The 14,058-nt window shown below is 45.9% G+C and overlaps 1 protein-coding gene across 1 annotated transcript in view; it reads right to left on the reverse strand.

The window, feature by feature from the left end:
- The window catches only part of FNTA (farnesyltransferase, CAAX box, subunit alpha), a 46,729-nt gene extending 46,477 nt beyond the window's left edge, over positions 1-252 (reverse strand). The window contains exon 1 of the mRNA XM_010330226.3: positions 7-252. Within this exon, the coding sequence (XP_010328528.2) occupies positions 7-206 (200 nt within the window). The 5' untranslated portion in view covers positions 207-252. The remainder of the gene's footprint in view (positions 1-6) is intronic.
- Positions 253-14,058: the final 13,806 nt, after the last annotated feature.

A 14,058-nucleotide genomic window follows, 5' to 3' on the forward strand; every position in this document is an offset into this window, starting at 1 on the left:
CGTTACCTGTATAGGACGTAGGAGGGCGAGTCCAGGCTCAGAAACCCGTCGTCCATGGGAGACGCCACGGCTTCCCCGGCCTCGGCCGCCATCTCTTCCTCGTGTGGCTGGTGGGGCGGCGGTGGGTGCGGCTGGGGCGGGGGCTGCTCCGGCTGCCCTGGCTCTCCGCCTTGCGCAGCCTCCCCGGCCCCCTCTGTGGCCGCCATCTCGCCTCGGTCCGCAGCGGAGGTGGTGACGGAGGCCCCGCCCCTCTGAGGCCCCGCCCATCCCTTACCCGCCAAGCGGGCAACTTCCGGTTTCCTGGGTTTATTTATTTTTATTTTATTATTTTTTTTAAAAACCATAGAGGTGCTGGCTAGAGGGTCCTGGCTGGCGGCCCGGGCCTGGGTGGGAGTGTGTGGGTGCTGGCGGCGTCCGCCGCGAGGGTGCGCGGCTCTTCCGAGGGCCCCCAAGATCCCATCCGTCTTCCCAAGTGTCGCGGTTCCCGAGCTTTGCAGATGTCACTCGGACCGTATTAGTGCTGTTAGCGGCCCCAGCAGGAAGAGGGCGATGCCTTTATGGACGGAAGCTTGCGGCTCAGGGTGGCATTCACTGAGCACTCAGCCCTTGGAGTCCATCTCAGCATTTCAGAAACAAAATATAAAGGCCGGGCATGGTGGTTCACGCCTGATCCCAGCCGCTCAGAGGCCGCGGCGGGAGGATCGCATGAACCCGGGAAGTTGAGACCAGCCTGGGCATCATAATGCAACCCTTTCTCTACCAAAAATACAAAAACTTAGCAGGACGTCATGTGGGCACCTGTGGTTCCAGCTACTCAGGAGGCTGAGGTGGGAGGATCGCTTGAGATGGGAGTTCGAGGCTGCAGTGAGCTGAGATGCCACTGCACTCCAGCCTGAGTGACAGAGACCCTGTTTCAAAACAAACACACACACCATTAGAAAAAGAAAGTAATTTTTGGTGAAGTTTGTGTTTGTATTTATATATGTTCAGATGTAATGGTATAAACCAAAAAAATAAAATTCTGAACCCAAACCATCTGAATAGACCCTTCCTCTCTGCCAAGGGCATTCCAAAGTTAACCTGAAAAACTTGTTGAGGCCATGACAGAAGGGCGTAGTATAGGCCACTAACATCAAGGCCAACCTTAAGTCTGATAAGAAACATTTACAATCTATTCTCTCTGAAGCCTGTTACTTGGAGGCTTCATCTGCATAATAAAATCTTGGTTTCCACAACCCCTTATCACAAATCTGGATATTCTTTCTATTCATAATAACTTTCAACCAATTGCTAATCAGAACATATTTAAACCTACCTAGGCCTAGAAGCACCCCCTCCCCAACTCTGAGTTGTCTTGTCCTTCCAGACAAACCAATGTGTATCTTACATGTATTTGACTGAAGTCTCATGCCTCCCAAAAATGTATAAAATCCAGCTATGCCCCAACCACCCTGGGCAGATGTTCTCAGGATCTCTTGAGGGCTATATAACAGGCCATGAATCATTCATATTTGGCTCAGAATAAATCTCTTCAAATATTTTCCAGAATTTGACTCTTTTCATTAACAAGGGGTCATGTGAATGTATGCTTTTGTGGCTCAGAAAACAATACCCCAAATGAAGGTCAAGCATCAGCTTCAGAAGCCCATTCTTTTTTTTTTTTTTTTTTTTTTTGAGACGGAGTTTCGCTCTTGTTACCCGGGCTGGAGTGCAATAGCGCGATCTCGGCTCACCACAACCTCCGCCTCCTGGATTCAGGCAATTCTCCTGCCTCAGCCTCCTGAGTAGCTGGGATTACAGGCACAAGCCACCATGCCCAGCTAATTTTTTGTATTTTTAGTAGAGACGGGGTTTCACCATGTTGACCAGGATGGTCTCGATCTCTCGACCTTGTGATCCGCCCGCCTCGGCCTCCCAAAGTGCTGGGATTACAGGCTTGAGCCACCGCGCCCGGCCCAGAAGCCCATTCTTTCTGACCTTATCCTGTCCTCCTCTCTGTGACCACTCCTCCAGAGACAAACCACAGCAGCTAGAATTCCTCTTCCCACTTGCAGATCATAGAAACCAGAACCATTTTCCCCCAAAGCCAGCCATGGCACCTGCAAATACTACTCTAACCTTCCTCCGGCCATGACTTTCTATGTGACAGCTGGCTGTAAAGAAAATAAACCCGAGTTCTAGAGGGCTCTTATGCCACTGGGGGTCGCAGGGAGGAATACTGCACAGAGAGGCCAAGGAAAACCTGAACAGACAGGCCTTTGTGAGTTTCTCCACTCCATATATTGCATTAAATCATCCTCTTTTTGTTCAAAGAGGCTATAGTATTGGTGCAGAAATAGATAAACCAAATAATGGGACACAGTAGAGAACTCACAAACAGATCCATGCGTATGTGGATGCTTGAGACTAGACAAAGCCTTCATTGCAGAAGATTGAGAAAAGGATGGTGTTCTGAATAATGGTGCTGGGTCAATCAGGCACTAACAGAGAAAAAGAAAAAGAAATTGCATCCCTATGTCATACTTCCTAGACTTCAATGTGAAAGTAAAAACATAAAAGCTTAAGATTCTGCACAAAACAGAAAACCTAGAATGGCAAATAAATGCATGAAGAGATGATCAGACTCATCAGTAATCAAGAAAATGCAAATTAGAAATCTCTTTGGCCAGACAGGCTGGCTCACCCCTGTAATCCCAACACTTTGGGAGTCTGAGACAGGTGGATCACCTGATGTCAGGAGTTCGAGACCAGCCTGGCTAACATGGTGAAACCTTGTCTCTACTAAAAATACAGAAATTAGCTGGGCATAATGGCATACACCTGTAATCCCAGCTACTTGGGAGGCTGAGGCAGAAGAATTGCTTGAATCTGGGAGGCAGAGGTTGCAGTGAGCTGATACTGTGCCATTGCATCCAGAGTGGGTGACAAAAGCGAAACTCCATCTCAAAAAAAAAAAAAAAAAAAACGAAGAAATATATCTTTATATATTACACACATTCACTACATTGGCAAAAATGGAAAAGCTTAGCAATTCCAAGTAGCTTTGGAAAATAGGTTGGCATTATGCGGTTTGGATGTTTTGTCCCTATCAAAATTCATTCAGGGTTGACAGGCATGGCCTAGTGGGAGCTGTCTGAGTCATGGGAGCAGATTCCTCATAACTAGATTAACGCCCTCCCTTAAGGATAAGTAGGTTCTTGCTCTTGCAGAATAGACTAGCTGTCTTCCTCAGTTTCTCTCTCTTGCTTCTTCTCTTGCTATGTGATCTTCTTACACAAAGTACTCCCCTTCTCTTTCCCTGATGAGTTGAAGCTGCCTGAGGACCTCATCAGGTAAAGCTGCTCAATCTTGAGTCTTTCAGCCTCCAGAATCATAAGCCCAATAAATCTCTTTTCTTTATAAATTACCAGCCTCAAGTATTCTATTATAGTAACACAAAATGACTAAGATATCCAGCAATAATACTAAGGCATATATATATATTTTTAAATGGTGTACTCACATGCATCAGAACACATGAACAACAGTACTGGCAACACATTGTCAGGCAAGAATTCTACCACTGAACTACCCATGCATCACAGCACTTTAGGAGGCCAAGGCAGGAGGATCATTTGAGACCAGCCCCCAGGAGTTTGAGATCAACATAGCCAGACCCGGGCCGGACGTGGTGGCTCAAGCCTGTAATCCCAGCACTTTGGGAGGCTGAGGTGGGTGGATCATGAGGTCAAGAGATGAAGACCATCCTGGTCAACATGGTGAAACCCCATCTCTACTAAAAATACAAAAAAATTAGCTGGGCGTGGTGGTGCGTGCCTGTAATCCCAGCTACTCAGGAGGCTGAGGCAGGAGAATTGCCTGAACCCAGGAGGCAGAGGTTGCGGTGAGCCGAGATCGCGCCATTGCACTCCAGCCTGGGTAACAAGAGTGAAACTCCGTCTCAAAAAAAAAAAAAAAAAAAAAAACATAGCCAGACTCATCTCTTAAAAAATACAAAAATTAGTTGGGTGTGGTGACATGTGCCTGTAATCCCAGGTACTCAAGAAGCTGAAGTGAGGGGATCACTTGAGCTCAGGAAGTCAAGGCTACAATGAGCCATGATCACACCGCTGCACTCCAACCTGCGCAGCAGAGTGAGAGCCTGTCTCAAAAAAATATAAATAAAGGAAAACATGGCCAGGCGCAGTAGCTAACGCCTGTAATCTCTGCCTTGGCCTCAAGGCAGGCGGATCACGAGGTCAAGAGCTTGAGACCATCCTGGTCAACATGGTGAAACCCAGTCTCTACTAAAAATACAAAAATTAGCTGGGTATGTTGGTGCACACCTGTAATCCCAGCTACTCAGGAGGCTGAGACAGGAGAATCGCCCGGGAGGTGGAGGTTGCAGTGAGCCGAGATCGCGCCTCTGCACTCCAGCCTGGTGACAGAGTGAAACTCTGTCTCAAAAAAAAAAAAAAAAAAAGAAAAAGAAAAAGAGTGAGAACTCACTTATTACTGAGAGGATGGCACCAAGCCATCCATGAAATCCATCCTGATGACCCAAATACCTCCCATAGGCCCCACCTCCAACACTGGAAATTACATTTCAACATAAGATTTGGAGGATCAAATATTCAAACCGTAGCGAGACTCCATCTCAAAAAAAAAAAAAAGGACACTTCTTTCACCTTTCACCTTTCACCTTTATCAATTAGGAAATTAAAAGAATTATGGACTCTCTGGCCAGGAGCTGGAGATAAAGACCAAAGTGCATCTTTATTATATCACAGTACCACAGTTGTATAAACAAAAGTGCTGAGCCAAAGAAACCACAGTGTATAATTCTATGTACATATAGTTTAGTAGCAGGCAAAATTACACCCTATTGTTTTTACTTAATGATAAAACTCCAGACAAAAAAAGGAAACGGTTACCACAGAACTCAGACTAGTAGGTACCTCTAGGGGAGGAGAGGAGGCTATGGTTGAGAAGGAACATGTGTAGGGATTCCAGCGTGCTTGCAATGTTTCATTTTCTGCCTTGGATCACGGTGACACTGGTGTTCACTAAATCATCACCACAGGGAGAAACGTGGAATTCTATGTTTCCAAGTTTCAAATGTACTCCAGGTAAAGGTTCTATGCTAGCTTGATTTGAAAGTGATCACTCTTCTAGAAAATCACATAAAAGCTGTGCTTCACTAAAAACAATTCTTTGTTACTAAAAAAAAAAAAAAAAAAAAAATCTATAACTCACTTTTCATAAAGGCTGTTTGAAAAAAAAATTTTTTTTTTGAGACGGAGTCTTGCTCTATTGCCCAGGCTCCAGGCTGGAGTGGAGTGATCTAAGCTCACCACAACCTCTGCCTCCCAGGTTCAAGTGAGTCTCCTGCCTCAGCCTCCCAAGTAGCTGGGACTACAGGTGCCTACCACCATGCCAGGATAATTTTTGCATTTTTAGTAGAGACAGGGTTTCAGTATGTTGGTCAGGCTGGTCTCGAATCCTAACCTCATGATGCATCCTCCTTGGCCTCCCAAAGTGCTGGGATTACAGGTGTGAGCCATGGTGCCCAGCCTAGGCGGTTTGAAATTCTGAAAGGGAAGAAATGTGACTTTAGCTTTATGAAGCCAGCTTGCTTCTTTCTGTCTGCACACTCTGGAGACAAATGTTGAAATATATTGGCCAAACATGATGTGTAGCTTGGTCTCCTCCACAGAAACAGATAGTTTTTAATGATAGTTATTAACTACTATATAAAGCACATTGTGCATGATATTTCTTTTAGATACTGTGCCTTATATAGTAGTTAATAGTTATATAGCAGTTACAGGCTCACAACTGTAACCCCAGCACTTTGGGAAGTCAAGGTGGGAGGATTCCTTGAGCCCAGGAGTTTGAGACCAGCCTAGGCAACACCATTGCTACCAAAAAAAAAAAAAATAAAAAAATAATTAGCTGGACATGGTGGTGCATGCCTGTGGTCCCAGCTACTCAAGAGGCTGAGGTGGGAGGATCACCTGAGCCCAGGAAGTTGAGGCTGCAGTAAGCCGTGATTGTGCCCCTGCACTCAGCCTGGGCAACAGAGGGAGACCCTGGATCTAAAAAAATAATAATGCTGGCCAGGCCTGGTGGCTGACGCCTATAATCCCAGCATTTTGGGAGCCCAAGGCAGGTAGATCATGAGGTCAAGAGTTTGAGACAAGCCTGGCCAACATGGTGAAACCTCATTTCTACTAAAAATACAAAAAATAGCTGGGCATGGTTGCAGGTGCCTGTAATCCCAACTACTTGGGAGGCTGAGGCAGAAGAATTGCTTGAACCTAGGAGGCGGAGGTTGCAGTGAGCTAAGATTGCACCACTGCACTATAGTCTAGGTGACAAGGTGAGACTCCGTCTCAAAAAAAAAAAAAAAAAAAAGGGCCAGGCGCGGTGGCTCATGCCTGTAATCCCAACACTTTGGGAGGCCGAGGCAGGTGGATCACAAAGTCAAGAGATCAAGACCATCCTGGTCAACACGGTGAAACCCCGTCTCTACTAAAAATACAAAAAATTAGCTGGGCATGGTGGCGCGTGCCTGTAATTCCAGCTACTCAGGAGGCTGAGGCAGGAGAATTGCCTGAACCCAGGAGGCGGAGGTTGTGGTGAGTCGATATCGCGCCATTGCACTCCTGCCTGGGTAACAAAAGCGAAACTCCGTCTCAAAAAAAAAAAAAGCAAGCTTGGATTACAGGCGTGAGCCACCACGCCCAGCCTGTTGTTGTTTTAAAGACAGAGTCTTGCTTTGTCACCCCAGCTGGAGTGCAGTGACATGATCATAGCTCATTGCAGCCTCGAACTCCTGAGCTCCAGTGATCCCTCTGAACAGGTAGTATTTGTGACTGTGTGTGAGCTTCAGGAATTCTCCCATCTAGTTCTTTGTGTGATCCTTTCTCCAACCTTGTTTATTCCTACAATACATACACTGCTTATTATGCAACTGACTACTTGAGGGCGACCCTCAGCAAGTCTTCAGAGTTCTCTCTATAACTGTCTCCTTCAGGTATCCTGCCCTGTAAAATGTAGCCACACTGGCTTCCTCAGATGTCCAGTGCTGCCTCCTCAACTCAGGAGGGGCCATAGTGCTCTGCCTCTCTAAATCATGGCCTGCACGTTTATTTGTTTGTTTGTTTCCTTTTAGACAGAATCTTGCTCTGTTGCCCAGGCTGGAGTGCAGTGGTACGATCTCAACTCACTGAATCTCTGCCTCCTGGATTCAAGTGATTCTCCTGCCTCAGCCTGCCAATTAGCTGGGACCACAGGCATGCAACACCACTTCTGGCTAATTTTTCTATTTTTTTTTTTTTTAGTAGGGACAGGGTTTCATCATGTTGGCCAGGCTGGTCTCAAACTCCTGGCTTCAAGTGATCCGCCCATCTTGGCCTCCCAAAGTGCTGGGATTAGAGGTTTAAGCCACCACGCCCAGCCATGGCCTGCACATTTTTTTTTTTTTTTTTTTTTTTTTTTTGAGATGGAGTTTCGCTCTTGTTACCCAGGCTGGAGTGCAATGGCGCAATCTTGGCTCACCGCAACCTCTGCCTCCTGGGTTCAAGCAATTCTCCTGCCTCAGCCTCCTGAGTAGCTGGGATTACAGGCACGTGCCACCATGCCCAGCTAAATTTTTTGTATCTTTAGTAGAGACGGGGTTTCACCATGTTGACCAGGATGGTCTCGATCTTTTGACCTTGTGATTCACCCGCCTCAGCCTCCCAAAGTGCTGGGATTACAGGCTTGAGCCACCTCGCCCGGCTGGCCTGCACATTTTTAATTAATTTTTTTTAGAGGCAAGATCTCGCTCTGTCACTTAGGCTGGAGTACAGTGGTGCGATCATAGCTCCTTGCGAGTTCAAACTCCTAGTTCCACGCAATCCTCCCACCTAAGCCTCCAAAGAAGTTGGGACTACAGGTACACACCACCAAACCCCACTAATTTTTTTTTTTTTTTTTTTTTGAGACTGGGTCTTGCTATGTGGCCCAGGCTGGTCTCAAACTCCTGATCTCAGGCAATTCTCCTAAAATGCTGGGATTATGAGAGAAAAGACTGGAAAGAGATCCACAGAACATCCATGAGCTGTCAGACACTCTTAGCTCACTAATATCTGTGTAACTAGAGTTCTCAGAGAGAAGCAGAAGGATAGACAAAATATTTGAAGACATAATAGCTACAGTTTTTCCAAATTGGAGAAAAAATATGAACCTACAAAGCTCAAAGAAGCCCAAGCACAAGAAATGTTAAAAAAAAAATAATAATAATAATACATGGGCCGGGGGCAGGGGCTCACACCTCTAATCCCAGCACTTTGGGAGGCCAAGGTGGCGGGATCACAAGGTGAAGAGATTGAGACCATCCTGGCCAACATAGTGAAATTTCATCTCTACTAAAAAAATACAAAAATTAGCTGGGCATGGTGATGCGCACCTGTAGTCCCAGCTACTCAGGAGGCTGGTGCAGGAGAATTGCTTGAACCTGGGAGGTGGAGGCTGCAGTGAGCCAAGATCGCGCCACTGCACTCAAGCTTGGCTCCAGGCAACAGAGTGATACTTTCTCAAAAAAAAAAAAAAAAAAAAAAAAAGACAAATCAAAATCAAATTGCTCAAAAGCAGTGATAAAGAGAAAATCTTAAAATCCAATAAAGAAGAATACATATTAGGTATAGAAGAACAAACTTGGCTGGGCATGTTGGCTTATGCTTGTAATTCCAGCACTTTGGAAGGCCAAGGCGTGCAGATCACCTGAGGTCAGGAGTTTGAGACCAGCCTGGACATTATGGTGAAATCCCATCTCTACTAAAAATACAAAAATTAGCTGCGTGTAGTGGCAGGTGCTTGTAATTCCAGCTACTCGGGAGGTTGAGGCAGGAGCATTGCTTGAACCCAGGAGGTGGAGGTTACAGTGAGCTGAGATCACACCACTGCATTCCAGCCTGGACAACAGAGTAAGACTCTGTTACAAACAAAACAAAACAGAACAAAAAAACAACAACAAAAGAAGAAACCTACTGATGACAGCAGATTCACAATGGAAGCTGCAGTAGGCAGTCTCGCAGACGGTCCCTAAGGAGCCCACCTCTTGGAGTTCATATTCTTGTAAAGTCCCCTCCATTTGAGTGCAGGCTGACCTCATGACCAGCTTCTAATGAATAGAATATGGTAAAAGTGGCTACAACTCTAGTGCCAACTACTTGGGAGGCTGATGTGGGAGGATCAGTTGAGGCCAGGAGCTCGAGGCTGCAGGGAGCTACAGTCATGCCCTGCACTCCCGTCTGGGTGATGGAGACGCTGTCTCAAAAAAGAGAAAAAAAAGTCAAAAGTGATGGCATGCCAACTCTGAGACTACAAGACTGTGACCTCCACCATGTTTGCCCCCCTGCTCCTGCCCTTCTGTCTCTCGGAGACCTCATTTTGACGGAAGCAAATTGCCATGTTGTGAATTGCACTATGGAGAGGCCAATGTGGCAGGAACATATCAGTGATGTGAATGAACTTGGAAGCCTATCCTGCCCTCGTCTAGCTTTTTTTTTTTTTTTTTTTTTGCAGGGTCTCCCTCTGTCACTCAAGCTGGAGTACACCGGTGTGATCTTGGCTCACTGCAGTCTCTGCCTCTCGGGTTCAAGTGATCCTCTTGGCTCAGCCTCCCAGAGCTGAGACTAAGCATGCACCATCATGCCTGGTTTTTAAAATTTTGTACAGAGATGGGGTTTTCACTATGTTGCCCAGGCTGGCCTCTAATTCTTGGACTCAAGAGATCATTCCATCTTGGCCTCCTAAAGTGCTGGGCTTGGCCTGGCACGGTGGCTCAGACCTGTAATCCCAGCACTTTGGGAGGCTAAGGCGAGAAGAGCGCTTAAGTCCAAAGTTCAAGACCAACTCAGCAAAACAAAGAGGACTGGTCTCTACAAAAAATACAAAATTATCTGGCTGTGGTGGTATGTGACTGTAGTCCCAGCCCCTTGGGAGGCTGAGGTGGGAGGATCACTCAAGCCCAGGAGGTCAAGGCTTTAGTAAGCCATGATCACACCACTGTCCTCAGCTTGGGTGACAGAGTGAGACCCTGTCTTAAAAAAAAAAAAGCAAATGGAACCAAATTACATTGAAGAAATAATAAAGATCAGAATGAAAACCAGTAAAATAGAAAGCAAAAAGCTATAGAGAAATTAAGTAACCCAACAGTTGTTTTAATTGTATGTTAGCATAGAATAACTGAAACTGAAATTTAAAAAACCATTTATGGCTGGACAAGATGGCTCACTCCTGTAATCCCAGCATTTCGGGAGGCCGAGGCGGGTGGATCATAAGGTCAGGAGTTCAAGACTGGCCTGGCCAACATGGTGAAACCCCGTCTCTACTAAAAATACAAAAATTAGCTGGGTGTGGTGGCACATGCCTGTAATACTAGCTACTTAGGAGGCTGAGACAGGAGAATCACTTGAACCTGGGAGGCGGAGGTTGCAGTGAGCTGAGATTGCACCGCTATACTCCAGCCTGGGCGACAGAGCAAGACTCTGTCTCAGAAAACAACAACAACAACAACAAACAAAAACCATTTAAGACAGCATCGTAAAATATACAATGTTCAGGATAAAACTGACAAAAGTTAAGAAGGACTATTTTTTTTTTGAGACAGAGTCTTGATTTGTCGCCCAGACTGGAGTGCAGTGAAGCAATCTCGAATGTGCAATCTCTGCCTTCACCTCCTTAGTTCAAGTGATTCTCCTGCCTCAACCTCCTGAGTATCTGGGAATACAGGCACCCGCCACCATGCCCCACTAATTTTTGTTTTTGTTTTTGAGACAGAGTCTCACTCTGTTGCCCAGGCCGGAGTGCAATGGCGTGGTCTCGGCTCACTGCAACCTCTGCCTCCGGATTCAAGTGATTCCCCTGCCTCAGCCTCCCAAGTAGCTGGGATTACAGGTGCCCTCCACCATGCCCGGCTAATTGTAATTTTGTATTTTCCTGACCTCATGATCTGCCTGCCTCGACCTCCCAAAGTGCTGGGATTACAGGTGTGAGCCACTGTGCCTGGCCAGGACCTACACGTTGAAAAATGCTGAGAGAAATTAAAGCAACTTAAATAAATGAAACAAAGACTCAATATAATAAATTCTCTTCAAATTCACCTATAGATTCAACACAATCCTAGTCAAAATTCCAACTTTTTAAAAATAGAGGCTGGGCGTAGTGGCTGATGCCTGTAATCCCAGCACTCCGGGAGGCCGAGGCGGGTGGGTCATGGGGTCAGGAGTTCCAGACCAGATTGGCCAACATGGTGAAACCCAGTCTCTACTAAAAATACAAAAATTAGCTGAGCGTGTTGGTACATGCCTATAATCCCAGCTACTCAGGAGGCTGAGGCAGGAGAATTGTTTGAACCCAGGAGGTGGAAGTTGCGGTGAGTCAAGATTGCACCACTTGCACCAGCCTGAGTGACAGAGTGAGACTCTATCTCAGCAAAAAAAAAAAAATAAAATAAAATAAAATAGAAGTTTATGAGCTGGGCCGGGTGCTGTGGCTCACACCTGTAATCCTAGCACTTCGGGAGGCCGAGGTGGGTGGATCACCTGAGGTCAGGAGTTCAAGACCAGCCTGGCCATCATGGTGAAACCCCATCTTTAAAAAAAAAAAAAAAAGTTTATGAGCTGATAATAAAATTCATATGACAAAGAACCCAAATAACAACTTTGAAAAGGAAAAGAAATCGGGGGACTGACACCATGTGACTTCAACACTTCTTGTGAACCTCCCACAATCAAGGGTGTTACTGGTGTCAAGATACAAAAATAGATCAATAGAACAAAACAGGAATCCAGAAAGAAACAGCCTGAAACATTTACTCAACTGATTTCCAACAAACATGTACAATGCGGTTCAGTGGAACAAATTTCCACTTTTCAACAAATGGTACTGGAACAGTTTATATATCCACACTCAAACAAAAAAGAAAAGTAACTTCAATCCATATTTTATACTATAAGGCCGGGCGCGGTGGCTCACACCTATAATCCCAGCACTTTGGGAGGCCCAGGTGGGTGGATCACGAGGTCAAGAGATCGAGACCATCCTGGTCAACAAGGTGAAACCCCGTCTCTACTAAAAATACAAACATTAGCTGGGCATGGTGGCTCGTGCCTGTAGTCCCCGCTGCTTGGGAGGCTGAGGCAGGAGAACTGCTTGAACTCAGGAGGCAGAGGTTGCGGTGAGCCGAGATCGTGCCATTGCACTCCAGCCTGGGTAACAAGAGTGAAACTCTAGCTCAAACAAACAAACAAAAAAAACCCCCATATTTTATACTATATACCAAAATTAAGACAAAATGAGTAACAAACCTAAACGTGATATATAACATTATGAAACTTCTAAAAAAAAAAAGGAAAACTTTGTGACCTTAGGTTAGAAAAAGATTTCTTAGATCCACTATGAAAATTAAGAAATTCTGCACTTTGAAAGACACAGTAGTAGAAAGTCAAGGAACAGACTGGAAGAAAATATTTGCCTTTCAATTATCTAATAAAAAACTTTTTTTCCCCCACAAGACAGAGTCTTGCTCTGTCACCCAGAGCTGGAGTGCAATGGTGTGATCTCTGCTCACTGCAACCTCCACCTCCTGGGTTTAAGTAATTCTCCTGCCTCAGTCTCCTCAGCAGCTGGGATTACGTGAGCACGCCACCATGTCCTGCTAATTTTTTTTTTTTTTTTGAGATGGAGTCTCGCACTGTCACCCAGGCTGTAGTGTGGTAGCACGATCTCAGCTCACTGCAATCTCTGCCTCCTGGGTTCAAGCAATTCTCTTGCCTCAGCCTCCTGAGTAGCTGGGACTACAGGCGTGCGCCACCATGCCCAGCTAATTTTTTTGTATTTTTAGTAGAGACGGGGTTTCATCATGTTAGCCAGGATGGTTTCAATCTCCTGACCTCGTGACCCGCCCGCCTTGGCTTCCCAAAGTGCTGGGATTACAGGTGTGACCGTGCCCTGCCGATTTTTGTATTTTTTTTTTTTTTTTTTTTGAGACGGAGTTTCGCCCTTGTTACCCAGGCTGGAGTGCAATGGCGCGATCTCGGCTCACCGCAACCTCCGCCTCCTGGGTTCAAGCAATTCTCCTGCCTCAGCCTCCTGAGTAGCTGGGATTACAGGCACGTGCCACCATGCCCAGCTAATTTTTTGTATCTTTAGTAGAGACGGGGTTTCACCATGTTGACCAGGATGGTCTCGATCTCTCGACCTTGTGATCCACCCGCCTCGGCCTCCCAAAGTGCTGGGATTACAGGCTTGAGCCACCGTGCCTGGCCGATTTTTGTATTTTTAGTAGAGATGTGGTTTCACCATGTTGGCCAGGCTGGTCTCCAACTCCTTACCTTGTGATACTCCCGCCTTGGCCTCCCAAAGTGCTGGAATTACAGGCATGAGGAACTGCGCCTGGCCAACATTTTTATATATAACTTGTTTATAGCTTATGTTACATGCAGTTAGATACCTACCAAAAGAAGTATGAGTGTTGTTGTTACTATATTTCCATGCAGTTTCTACCTCAGGTTTTGTTCACACTGAAGTCATGTACCTGACTGTTGTACACAGTGAATGTGCTTGACATATAAATCAGAAAATGGGGAAAGATTTTACCTCAGAAGTATGATCCTCATAGCCGACATTTTCCTTAGGAGTCCAGAGTGACAGCTGTGTAACCTGGTCATTCTACCACTGAGAATTGCAGTGTATTGTCAAGCACCTGGACCTGGTCTTGTCCGTGACAGTTTTGACAAATAAGAGAAGTGATGCTGTGTGGCTCCCAAGGCTGATTATAAGAAGCTGCAAAGCATTCACCTGGGTCTCTTAGGAGTCTTACTATAGGAAAAGCTGGTTGCGTGGAATAACTAACTCATCTAGTCATTTTGTGAGAAAATCCAAACAAGTTGTGGCATGAGGCTGTGTGGAAACATCCGACATGCCCTGGGTGTGTCATCCATACCAGCCAGGGCGCCAGGTGTATGGGAGAGCAAGTCTTCAGATGACTCTGACCTCACACATCATCTAACCTAACCACATCCAAAT

The sequence above is a fragment of the Saimiri boliviensis genome, chromosome 13 (assembly GCF_048565385.1).
Source record: "Saimiri boliviensis isolate mSaiBol1 chromosome 13, mSaiBol1.pri, whole genome shotgun sequence".
NCBI classification, from domain to species: domain Eukaryota; kingdom Metazoa; phylum Chordata; class Mammalia; order Primates; family Cebidae; genus Saimiri; species Saimiri boliviensis.